Source organism: Garra rufa, chromosome 24 (assembly GCF_049309525.1).
Source record: "Garra rufa chromosome 24, GarRuf1.0, whole genome shotgun sequence".
NCBI lineage: Eukaryota > Metazoa > Chordata > Actinopteri > Cypriniformes > Cyprinidae > Garra > Garra rufa.
The window spans coordinates 5945620-5958107 of NC_133384.1; the positions used below are offsets into that span (position 1 = coordinate 5945620).

Genomic DNA, 12488 nt, shown 5'->3' on the forward strand with positions numbered 1-12488 from the left:
GCTCTGCGATTGGCTTAAAGTGATATCATATGCTCCCGCGCAACCTGTTCGCATCTGATTGGACGCGTTGAGGGGGAACGTCACGCTATCACGAGGGAGTAGGCAGGCTGCAAGGTTTGAATAGGGGAAGTTGACAGAGCGCAGCGCTTTGCGTGAGTTCAGTGTTTGCAAATATAGAGTGATCTCAACAGACGGACTAGCGGACTCTGAGCAAAGCGACGGCTGCACTGCGTTGCTGTTGCACGAAGAGGACGCTTGCTTGTCACACTTTATCTTTGATTCATCAAGATATATTTTTTCTTGTCTTTTATTGCTTGATACTTGGGATTGCAATGGATGTTCTACCAATGTGCAGCATATTTCAGGAACTTCAGATCGTTCATGACACTGGCTATTTCTCTGCATTGCCATCGCTTGAAGAATACTGGCAACAGGTAACTATTTTAAAGTCAAATGGATCAAACTTCCGCTGTGATTCGTGAACGGAGAGCTTGGGGTTAGACTTCGCTGTGTTTAAACTGCAGACGGAGAGTTATTTACAATCCGCGAAGCGCTGAGCTGAATCCGAATGAAACATTGTAACATTCTAAATGACGTTCTTGATTCGGTTACATTGTTGCGCGGTAAATACTGTCAGTCAGCTCATTTAGAACGTAGCTGTATGTTTACATTATTAAACTTGTTTTGGCATACAGAGTATTTATTGTACTTTTAAAGAGTCACGTCTATATTGCGTTACAACCTGTAAAAAGCACAATTTAGTGAGGAAACTCCTTATTTCTCGTGTTTAAATGTAGACTGGTTGATCTGACAGTCTGCAGCACATGTTCTGCCACATAACGGGGTTTATAGGAGGTGCTTATTAACTGTCATAGCAGGCTCTGCTGCTTGATACTGATGTGCTTGTGATTGAACTGTTGCAGTCGTATTCTTGGCACGATCGTTTGAATGTTTCTGTTGAAACTGATCCAGGTAGTTTCCCCTCAGGCTTTTTGGGATTCTGGCACGGTGCCATATGAACGTATCTCTTGGCATTTAAACATGCGTTTGCAACTACTTGCTTAATGTTTCCCAGCATAGGCTGGCAAAGTGATAATTCAGCCAAAATGAAAATCTGTTATCGTTTCCTCACCGTTATGCTTTTTCTATTTCGAGGAAAACAAAAAGAGATGTTAGGCAGGATGTTTGGCGACTGACAGCCTCAGTCACCATGCACATACATGGCATCGTTTTCTATAAAACGAAAGTGAATGGTGACTGACACTGTCAGTCTGCTTAACATTTCGTGGAAATGGAATAATGTTGAATGAAAGACAGAAGTCTGAGCTGAACATTTTACCTGATGGAGAGGCTGTGGAATCAGTAAGTCGAGATTCTTCGGGCCATATTCTGCGCGGTAAACATCGTTGTTATCGAGAAGCGTGGTTATGTGCAGAGCTAAACCCCACCACTAAATGCTGATGTTGAGTGGAAAAACACAGTTTGAAGTGTTTATCTAATCACTTCTGAACTCAAATGTGATGCGTTCACACTTAATACGCGTTCAAATGTGTTTACAATGCGTCCAGATGTACGCTGAGGGGACGTCAGGCTTTTTGAATGAGGAAACTCGACCGAGGAAGTTCTGTGGCTTCCTTAAAAGGACTCTAAAATGTCTGCATGACTCACTGGGGGATAGCTGTTCTAGAAAGACAATATACAGCTCTCAAAGCCATATTTATACCTAAAATAATGATTTTATAGGACGTACATACTGAGTAATGTTTCAGCATGACACACTTTGACATATTTCAGCAGAAAATGTGTGAAAGTGCAGATCAGAGTGTGGTCAACCCAAACTAACCTTTGGCAGTCAGCTGTGAAAATTAGAGGAAACTCATTGAATCAGTCATGCGCATTCTAACGTTGCGTTTTCTGTTTTGAATCAGACCTGTCTGGAGCTGGAGAGATATTTGCAGAGCGAGCCATACGTCTCTGCGTCTGACCTCAAGTTTGAGGGCCAGGAGGATCTTTGGAGCAAGCTCATCTTGGCTTGTGGAGATAAGGGAGATGGGAACGGCAACCTTCCCAGCGTCAAGGAGGACGACAATCAGGACTGCCAAATATTAGAAACCAACAGCATGAATTCGGATGCCAGCAGCGAGGCGTCTGACAGTTCGGAGGAGCTCTCGCCCACTCACATCTTTACCTCCAACCCGCTGGGCTCGGTTCTGACGGAGTCAGCGCATCACTTGAGTTCCTCTATCATCAGCACGCCTCCGTCCTCGCCAGAGACGCCCCAGGAGCCGGGCGTCCCGCAGGTGTGGGGCTCCACGCAGACTGACTTGCACGTGCCGGTGAAGATCCGGCAAAACGGACTGGGGAAGGCCTCGGATAAGACTTCCGCAGGAGGGGACGCCTCTCCGGACGGCAGGAGGAGAGTGCACAGGTGTCACTTCAACGGCTGTCGGAAGGTCTACACAAAGAGTTCTCACTTAAAAGCACATCAGCGGACTCACACAGGTAAGAACCTTTGCTGTAACCCTGCTACAAACAGAAAGTGGGACCTCACACACAGGTTTCATGTCTCCTGCGAAGTTGTGTAATAGAGTTGAGTTCACACAGGCTGTTCTCAGCTGCAAGGCTAATGTCACTCTGTGAATATTTGTCTCGCATGACTGCACGCCTAAACGGTGACCTAATCTGTTTGGAATGTGGCCGTGGCCAGGAAGGAGGGGGGATCGGATGGGGGAAGGGAACGAAAGCCAGCCAGGGTGAAAACAACCTGCTCTACCAAAACAGTTTTGGTTTCGTCATGGGAAAGAAACAGGCTTTTGAATGGGGATCTGGGTGGCCCCCTTTTTAAAGGGCCCCGTCGCATTCAAAACAGGCTCCGTGTGACGTGCATTGTTCGGCGCGCTGTTTATGCGCACACAGCATAGAGAAGGACTTTTGGCATACCGTGCATTCCCGCAATCCCTGAGAGCTTGAGGGATCTTATTAAAGCTAAGACTCGTCTCGTCGACTCCGTGACCTGATCCATAAACATGCATCCTGTTTACAGATGCATTTTTGAGAGCATTAGCGAGCACGCTATTCCACATTCCTTTCAGACTTGTGAATGTTTTCAGGCTGAGACCCGGGCTGAAAGGTTTTTGTGTTTTTGTTTACAGGTGAGAAGCCGTACAGGTGTTCATGGGAAGGCTGCGAGTGGCGCTTTGCGAGGAGCGACGAGCTAACCCGACACTTCAGGAAGCACACCGGTGCAAAGCCATTTAAATGCAGTCACTGTGACAGGTACGCTCAGTTCTGTCTCGCCATCTCTCCCTGTGACAGTCATCAAAGCCTGTCTGTCTCTCTCGCCGCATGCCTGAACCTTTGATGCGTGCGTCAGTGAAACGCGACGGATTCTGCATTCGGCATCGATTCCTTTTTATCGGTTCATCGATGGGAGTCGCCCCATTATGTTTGGATTTTATCACTTAATTACCTAATCGCATTAAATGCTTGAAAGCGCAATAGTCACACTGTCGCAATTCTTTATTGATATTCTCCTCGTTTTGTGACCAAACTCGCCTCTTCTGTTTGTCATCACTTCCTCTGTTAATCATTTCCCTCCCTGAGAGCTTTGCGCTTTGAACACCATTGTTTGCTCAACTTCCCTTTTTGGCATTTTGTTTCTGTGGTTACTGGATGCGAAACATTTCATAGTTCTCTTTTAAGACAAAACATTTGATCAAGTCTTTCCTCATATCCAGACCCACACAGAATCTGTGCACGCAGTTCTATTTCTGCAGAATCGTAACACCTAGGATTCATAAAGTTCATTAAATCAGAGCACCCAGCATTCATAAAGCTCAAGTGTGGTTAATTTAATACTTTCAGATCAATAAAAGTTGAGTATTCTCAGTTTGAGCCTAAACAATAAGGTTTGTTGCTGGTTCTCAGATTATTATAACCCTGAGAACATTTTATTTTTATGTTGTTTTATTAAAATGTGTGTATTTTATGATGTTTCCCTAAAAAAAAAAAAAACTTTAAAAAACATAAACATGTTAATATATTTCATTAAACAGTTTCCTTAAAATAGAATGGATAGATTTAACCACAAGTTTAAATCTATTCTGTCTATTTTCAGGGATTTCTTAATATTTGACCCTGGACCACAAAACCAATGTTAAGTAGTACAGGTATATTTGTAGCAGCAGCCAAAAATACATTGTATGGGTCAAAATTAACATTTTTTTTCTTTTATAGCAAAAATCATTAGGATATTAAGTAAAGATCATGTTCCATGCAGATATTTTGTAAATTTCCTACTGTAAATATATTAAAATTTCATTTTTGCATCTTCACTAGAACTTCATTTAAACAACTTAAATATTGACTTTCTCAATATTTCGATTTATTTTGCACCCTTAGATTCTAGATTGTCAAATAGTTGTAGTTCTCAGCTTTTTCAGCTGATTTCAGATAATGTATAAATCTCAAAGTCTCAAAAAATGGACCTTTATGACTGGTTTTGTGGTCAAATATTAATAAGAAATGATTATTTCCTCTGCTAATTCTGCACAAAAATGCTGATTCTCTCTGGTTCTGCTCATAGCCAACCTTTCCTTTCATTAGCCTTCATAGCAACCATTCCTGTTTCACAAATTCACTTCGAGGGCCACTAGGGGCCTCATCAGTGACGCAATGCACAGATCTCTACCTTTGATCGTACTTTATGACTTCGGTGGCCTCTGCCTGACCTTGTTTTTCACCTTTCCTTCTCCAGGTGTTTCTCCAGGTCAGACCACCTGGCCCTGCACATGAAGAGGCACCTTTGAGCGGGCCATAGCTTCACGCTGGGGATATGTTGTGTCCTGACCAGCTTCCTGGTTGACCTGGCCCTGCAAGAAATGGGGGGAGTGTGTTCCAGCCAAAGCATGCCATTTTGCACCATATCCTGTGCCTCCGTGAGCCCCGGAATAAAGGCGGACTGACTGGTTGTTGAAACGAAAAAAGGAAGGGACAAAATCATGTATGAAGAATCGAAGAGAGGAGGATGATTTATTAAAAAAAAGAAAAAGTTCCAAAAAAAAAACAAAACAAAAAAAACGAGCGAGTGAATGGTGTGTTGTATGGTGCATGATGTTTTGGGACAACTCCTGGACTGTACACTGGTACTTTAAAACAAATCCTAAAGAAAGCCTGTTTGACGTGAGCGGATGAATGTCCCGTGTGCGAAGAAGGGTGGGAGGGGGGTACCAGTGTATCGATGTGGGCTGAATGGTGTCGGGGAACAAGTTCCGTTTTTGTTTCCACGCGGTATGCGAGAACCGTGAGTGAAGCCGTGAGACTGAGAACTCCTGCCTGACGCCCCCGGGCTCTGGGATCGTGGGGGGCGTATCGGCCTCCTGCCCCCGTCTAAAGGGGGGCGGAAACTCGGTCCTGAATGAAAGTGGCTTTTTTGGTGTTCGGTGCAGCTACTAAATGTGCAATGTGTTCGGTAGCTTGTTATTTGACAGGCTACAAAAGCTCATTTGTAGTCCGTTGTATAAGCTGTGTGCTTAGAAATGTAACACAATTATAACTTCACTATCATAAACAGGTGTTGCATGGTATTGGGGTTTGTATTTTTTTTTTTTTTTTTTTTTTTTTTTTTTTTTTTTTTTTTTTTTTTGTAATTGGGACTGCAAATAGATTCCAATAAAGCGCAGCTAAATACAATTGGGTTAAATGTTACAATATTGTACATAAACGCATTGATCATTCTTCACTCTAAATTCCCTCTTTTTTTTTTTTCTCCGGTGGAGGGAAGAGTCCTATCAATCAGCGAGCATTTCATACAAAACTCGTCACCTTGAAGACGAAATTCTCTCTTTCTATCTCCATTTTACCTGTTGTTAATGCACTGTTGGCCTTAATGGTGCCTTATGCAAGTGACCTTTCCCATTGGGGGTCACAAAATGTCTTGTATAAGTGATTGAAAAAGCTTTATTAAGGCTCTGTTTCACCTGAACATGCACCTTTCCTATTTCTGAGGCCACTGTAACCAAGCCCTTGTAGATACGTAATATATTGTTATTCTTGAGCATGCGATTTCCTTTTTTTGTCACTACTAATATGTTGTTGAATCTGCAATGTAGAGCACTTAAATTTACGGATTTGGTTTCTACTGAACGTTTTGAATAGGCTTTAGACGCGAGATCTCTATCTGTGGAGGTGCGTGCAAAGACAAAACGCTCTTAAAGTGCGAAAACAGGCCGTTGTATAAGACAAGGCTTGTGGAATGCCAACCCCCCCGTCCCCTGTAACCAAGAATAAAGGAAAAAGCGCCTAAAGATTTATTGTAATTAACAAGCTGCAGTCAGACAGGCCTTGCCTTGTACTGCCTCTCTGTAATGAATTGCTGAAGGCCCTGCCTGCTACAGACTGCTGACTCGGGCAGTTCGATATTGACCTGTCTGGATGCCGTTGTTTTAGTCCAGCGACAGTATTGTGGAAACAGTGCACAGCCATCCAGAAAGATAAAGATATATCACCCAGCTTTTCAACATTTACAATGGAAATTTACGGACGTGGAGTCGAACGCCGCATGCTTGTCTGCGTGCGTTTCTTTCGCTATCTGAAATGTTTTCAGGGACCAAACGATTGATTAAATTTATTGTACATAGTTATATGCTTGAATTATTCGAGTGTTGTGCTTTTCTAAGCGCCACGCTCCGGTTTCTTGAGCGATGGAGGTTTGACACCGTTGCATGTCGAGCAGCTACGTAGATACGGATTGTTTCAGTGGGAGAAAAGTAACTTGAAGCAGCTTGTGCTGCCATTAAATCAGACCAGCCAGGGTTTTGTGGGCAAAGAACATTGCGTCTTTCCAACAGTGGCCAATATTAGTCGAGTGGTAATGGAGCCTTAATCAAGTTTTCCATTTGCTTGCTTCAACCAACACTTTCTATCACTTATCTTTTCTCTCATGAATCCCTCTTGTCTAAAGAATATTTGTACAAAAGAATAAAAACACAAAAGTTAGGATGAAAAATACAAAAAAAAAAAACCCTTTTCTAAGATTTTTATTTGTTTTTTGCTTTATATGAATTTTATTTGAAATTGTTTTGCAAAATTGTTATATTTCTGTATGAATGTATTTTTTATTGGAATAATAAGAAATTCTTATCGGACAAGTTTGATTTGTTGTTTTGCTTCACTTTATTTCATTAGTCTTTTGACCAACTTTATAAAATATGGTAAATGGTTCATGATTACAATATTATTAGTAAACTGTAAAAAGTTTTCACCAGTTTCAACTTAAAAACTTAAGTTCAGCAGCTGCCTTAACATTTTAAGTTAAATCAACTTAAAATACAAGTAATTTCAACTCGTAAGTTAAATTAACTTAAAAGTACAAGTCATTTTAACTAATTTGATTGTCGTGAGTTGAAATGACTTTATGGTTTTAAGTTGATTTAACTTAATATTTTAAGGCAGTTGCTGAACTTGTTGACCAAAACAACTTAACCTGCTATAACTATTGGGTCACACATGTCACTTATCTTAAACTGCACAGGTATATTTGTAGCGGTAACCAAAAATACATTGTATGGGTCAAAATCATCGATTTTCCTTTTCAGAACCATTAGGATATTAGGTAAAGATCATGTTCCATGAAGATTTTGTACATTTACTACCGTAAATATATCAAAAGTTTATTTCGATTAGTTATATGTGACTCTGGACCACAAAACCAATATTAAGTAGCATGAGTATATTTGTAGCAATAGCCAAAAAATGCACTGTATGGGTGCATATGAGGTTATAACTTTATTTATAACACACAATGGACACCATATTAAATCTACTTCATTTATAACGGACTATATCATATTACATAAATTTTTTACAGTATATTACATTTTATTTTTATTTAGTCTATTGCCTATAAGCAACTTTGCAACTACATGTCAACTAACACTCCTTAGAGTGTTTTATGATTTTTTTTTATAATGCATTATGCATTCATTATACTGCCTTAAGAATACCCTTATAATGTATTATAAATACAGGCTTCATAGAAATGTTATGCCAGAAATTAGGAAAATAAGTACATATCATGTTCCATTAAGATAATTTTGTAAATTGTCTACCATAACTATATCAAAACTTAATTTTTGATTAGTAATATGTGACCCTGGACCACATAACCAGTCTTAAGCAGCACGGGCATATTTGTAGCAATAGCCAAAAATACATTGTGTGGGTCAAAATTATCGATTTTTCTTTTATGCCAAAAATCATTAGCATATTAATAAAAGATCAGGTTCCATGAAGATACTTTGTAAATTTTCTACCATAAATATATAAAAACTTGATTTTTTCATTAGTAATATGCATTGCTAAGAACTTCATTTGGACAACTTTTAAGGCAATTTTCTCAATATTTAGAATTTTTTGCACCCTCAGATTCCAGGGTTTCAAATAGTTGTATCTCAGACAAACATTGTCCTATTTTAACAAACAATATATCAATGGAAAGCTTATTTACTCAGCTTTCAGATGACATAAGAATCTCAATTTCGACAAATTTACACTTATGACTGGTTTTGTGGTCCAGGGTCACATATGCATTGCTAAGAACTTCATTTGGACAACTTTAAAGATTATTTTCTCTTATTTTGTGGTCCAGATTTTCAAAAAGTTAAATCTCAGCCAAATATAGTTTTATTCTAACAAACAATACATCAATAAAAAGCTTATTTATTCAGCTTTCACATGATGTATACATCTGAATTTCCAAAAACTGACCCTTATGACTGCTTTTGTGGTCCAGGGTCACATATGCATTGCTAAGAACTTAATTTGGACAACTTTAAAGGCTATTTTCTCATATTTTGTGGTCCAGATATTCAAAAAGTTGAATCTCAGCCAAATATTGCCCTATTCTAACAAACTATACATAAATAAAAAGCTTATTTATTCATCTTTCACATGATGTATACATCTGAATTTCCAAAAACTGACCCTTATAAATGGTTTTGTGGTCCAGGGTCACATATGCATTGCTAAGAACTTCATTTGGACAACTTTAAAGGCTATTTTCTCGGTATTTTGTGGTCCAGATTTTCAAAAAGTTGAATCTCAGCCAAATATTGTCCTATTCTAACAAACTATACATAAATAAAAAGCTTATTTATTCAGCTTTCACATGATGTATACATCTGAATAAAAAAAAAAATTGACCCTTATGACTGGTTTTGTGGTCCAGGGTCACATTTGCATTGCTAAGAACTTCATTTGGACAACTTTAAAGACTATTTTCTCATATTTTGTGGTCCAGATATTCAAAAAGTTGAATCTCAGCCAAATATTGCCCTATTCTAACAAACTATACATAAATAAAAAGCTTATTTATTCATCTTTCACATGATGTATACATCTGAATTTCCAAAAACTGACCCTTATAAATGGTTTTGTGGTCCAGGGTCACATATGCATTGCTAAGAACTTCATTTGGACAACTTTAAAGGCTATTTTCTCGGTATTTTGTGGTCCAGATTTTCAAAAAGTTGAATCTCAGCCAAATATTGTCCTATTCTAACAAACTATACATAAATAAAAAGCTTATTTATTCAGCTTTCACATGATGTATACATCTGAATAAAAAAAAAAATTGACCCTTATGACTGGTTTTGTGGTCCAGGGTCACATTTGCATTGCTAAGAACTTCATTTGGACAACTTTAAAGACTATTTTCTCATATTTTGCTGTCCAGATTTTCAAAAAGTTGAATCTCAGCTAAATATTGTCCTATTCTAACAAACTATACATCAATAAAAATCACATTTATTCAGCTTTCACATGATGTATACATCTGAATAATAATAAAAAAAAAGACCCTTATGAATGGTTTTGTGGTCCGGGGTCACATTTGCATTGCTAAGAACTTCATTTGGACAATTTTAAAGGCTATTTTTCTCATATTTTGTGGTCCAGATTTTCAAAAAGTTGAATCTCAGCCAAATATTGTCCTATTCTAACAAACTATACATCAATAAAAATCACATTTATTCAGCTTTCACATGATGTATACATCTGATTTAAAAAAAAAATTGACCCTTATAAATGGTTTTGTGGTCCAGGGTCACATTTGCATTGCTAAGAACTTCATTTGGACAATTTTAAAGGCTATTTTTCTCATATTTTGTGGTCCAGATTTTCAAAAAGTTGAATCTCAGCCAAATATTGTCCTATTCTAACAAACTATACATCAATAAAAATCACATTTATTCAGCTTTCACATGATGTATACATCTGATTTAAAAAAAAAAATTGACCCTTATAAATGGTTTTGTGGTCCAGGGTCACATATGCATTGCTAAGAACTTCATTTGGACAACTTTAAAGGCTATTGTCTCGGTATTTTGTGGTCCAGATTTTCAAAAAGTTGAATCTCAGCCAAATATTGCCCTATTCTAACAAACTATACATAAATAAAAAGCTTATTTATTCAGCTTTCACATGATGTATACATCTGAATTTAAAAAAAAAAAATTGACCCTTATGACTGGTTTTGTGGTCCAGGGTCACATTTGCATTGCTAAGAACTTCATTTGGACAACTTTAAAGACTATTTTCTCATATTTTGCTGTCCAGATTTTCAAAAAGTTAAATCTCAGCTAAATATTGTTTTATTCTAACAAACAATACATCAATAAAAAGCTTATTTATTCAGCTTTCACATGATGTATACATCTGATTTTAAAAAAAAAATTGACCCTTATAAATGGTTTTGTGATCCAGGGTCACATTTGCATTGCTAAGAACTTCATTTGGACAACTTTAAAAGCGATTTTCTCAATATTTAAATTTTTTGATTTTCAAATAGTTGTATCTCGACCGATACCATACATCAATAGAACGCTTATTATTCACCTTTCAGATGATGAATAAATCTCAAAAAATTAAAAAAACCCTTATGACTGGTTTTGTGGTCCATGGTCACATATATAGCAAAAAATATAGCAAATTGAACTTTTATAAGCAGACTTGGTGAGTAAAGTGGGCGAAAATGCTACAGAGGAACCTGAGCCATGAGACCAGAATAGACATAAAGGTCTTAAGACTTAATTGGACCAGTAAGCAACCACTAAGAACAGCTTAGCAGCTGACTAGCACTGTGCTAAAAACACCCAAAACACCTTAGCTGCCAAATAACAACGCCCTATTGTAGCAGTAATGTTTATACAGACAAGTGCCAGTTCTTCAGAAAATGTAAACATAAAGTCATTAATATAATATAAACAGACAGTGCTTTTGTAACGAGCGCCTGATATGTCACAAGAAAGGAGGATATGCTGATGAATGGCAATTAGCCGCATTAGCGGTGCAATACTCATGTTCATAGATTCCTCGCTCTCATTATATGTTGTGCAAAAGTTGGTCTCAACACCCACTGGAGGGGATGTTCCACAGACTTGTCAAAATAGACGAATGTGTTCCCACAGAAAAACATTGCAAATTGCCGCCTTTGTGAATTGCTAAAGGGGGAAACATGCCCGAGGTGATTCCTGGCAGGTGGAGCGCTGAAATGTTTTGCCAAGGATTTGCTGGCTTCTCTAAACATTTAAAAATGGCCATTCATCTGTTTACTTCTCCTCGTCGTGATCAAGATGCATTCCATCCGTAATCACAATGGAATTTATGCACTTCATAGCTGTGATGATTAATAACTACAATAAAAAATAAGTGGGTATAAATAATAATACTAGTTTGAAAGGAGATCAAGATTAATTTAACGTTAATTTAATTAAAAACATAAATGTAAAATGTAATTAATAAATGTACATTAATAAATACATTTACATTTTTTTTTCATATATAATTTTGCTATGTTAAAGAAAAATCCATTACAAAATATATTTTTAAATTGATATACCCTCTTAAAAATAAAGGTGCTTTAAAAGGTTCTTCACAGCGACGCCATAGAAGAACCATTTTTGGTTCCACGAAGAACCATTCAGTCAAGGGTTCTCTAAAGATTCTTACCTTTTTAGAATGTAAAGAACCTTCTTTCGCCACAAAGAACCTTCTGTGAAAGGTGAAAGGGCATCATGAAGCACCTTTAATTTTTAAGAGTGTATAGTATAAGAGTTAAGATGAAAATTTCTACTGAAATAATGTAAATGTTGATATATATATATATATATATATATATATATATATATATATATATATATATATATATATATATATATATATATATTAAATATCAAAAAAATCATTGCAAAATATATTTTAATGTAGATATATAGTACATAACAGTTAAAATTAAATGTTTAAGGTTAAACACTGCAGGCAAAAACGCTGTTTTTTCATACACCTGTCAAGTTTGAGATTTTGGGCTTTTTGGTTTTTCATAAAGTGTTTGAATGGAAAACATCCAAAAAACATTGTTAAGTGTTTCTTTTATAGCAGTTTATCTATTTGTGTCAATAGGTTTAAATTATAATCCATATTTTTAAAGGCCG

At 37.4% G+C, this 12488-nt stretch overlaps 1 protein-coding gene across 1 annotated transcript; it reads left to right on the top strand.

Annotated features, from left to right (window-relative positions):
- Nucleotides 1-131: 131 nt before the first annotated feature.
- On the top strand, nucleotides 132-7154 carry klf6a (Kruppel like factor 6a). Its single transcript, XM_073831030.1, has 4 exons — nucleotides 132-434; nucleotides 1929-2502; nucleotides 3153-3276; nucleotides 4757-7154. The coding sequence occupies exons 1-4, from the start codon at nucleotides 333-335 to the stop codon at nucleotides 4806-4808; spliced, it is 852 nt and encodes a 283-aa protein (XP_073687131.1). The 5' UTR covers nucleotides 132-332; the 3' UTR covers nucleotides 4809-7154.
- Nucleotides 7155-12488: the final 5334 nt, after the last annotated feature.

Excerpts from the sequence above, each read along its gene's own strand:
- klf6a (XM_073831030.1), top strand. The coding sequence starts at position 333 with ATGGATGTTCTACCAATGTGCAGCATATTTCAGGAACTTCAGATCGTT. Across the intron at positions 435-1,928 it reads TTGAAGAATACTGGCAACAG|ACCTGTCTGGAGCTGGAGAG; the intron begins GTAACTATTTTA and ends GTTTTGAATCAG. Across the intron at positions 2,503-3,152 it reads ACATCAGCGGACTCACACAG|GTGAGAAGCCGTACAGGTGT; the intron begins GTAAGAACCTTT and ends TTTTGTTTACAG.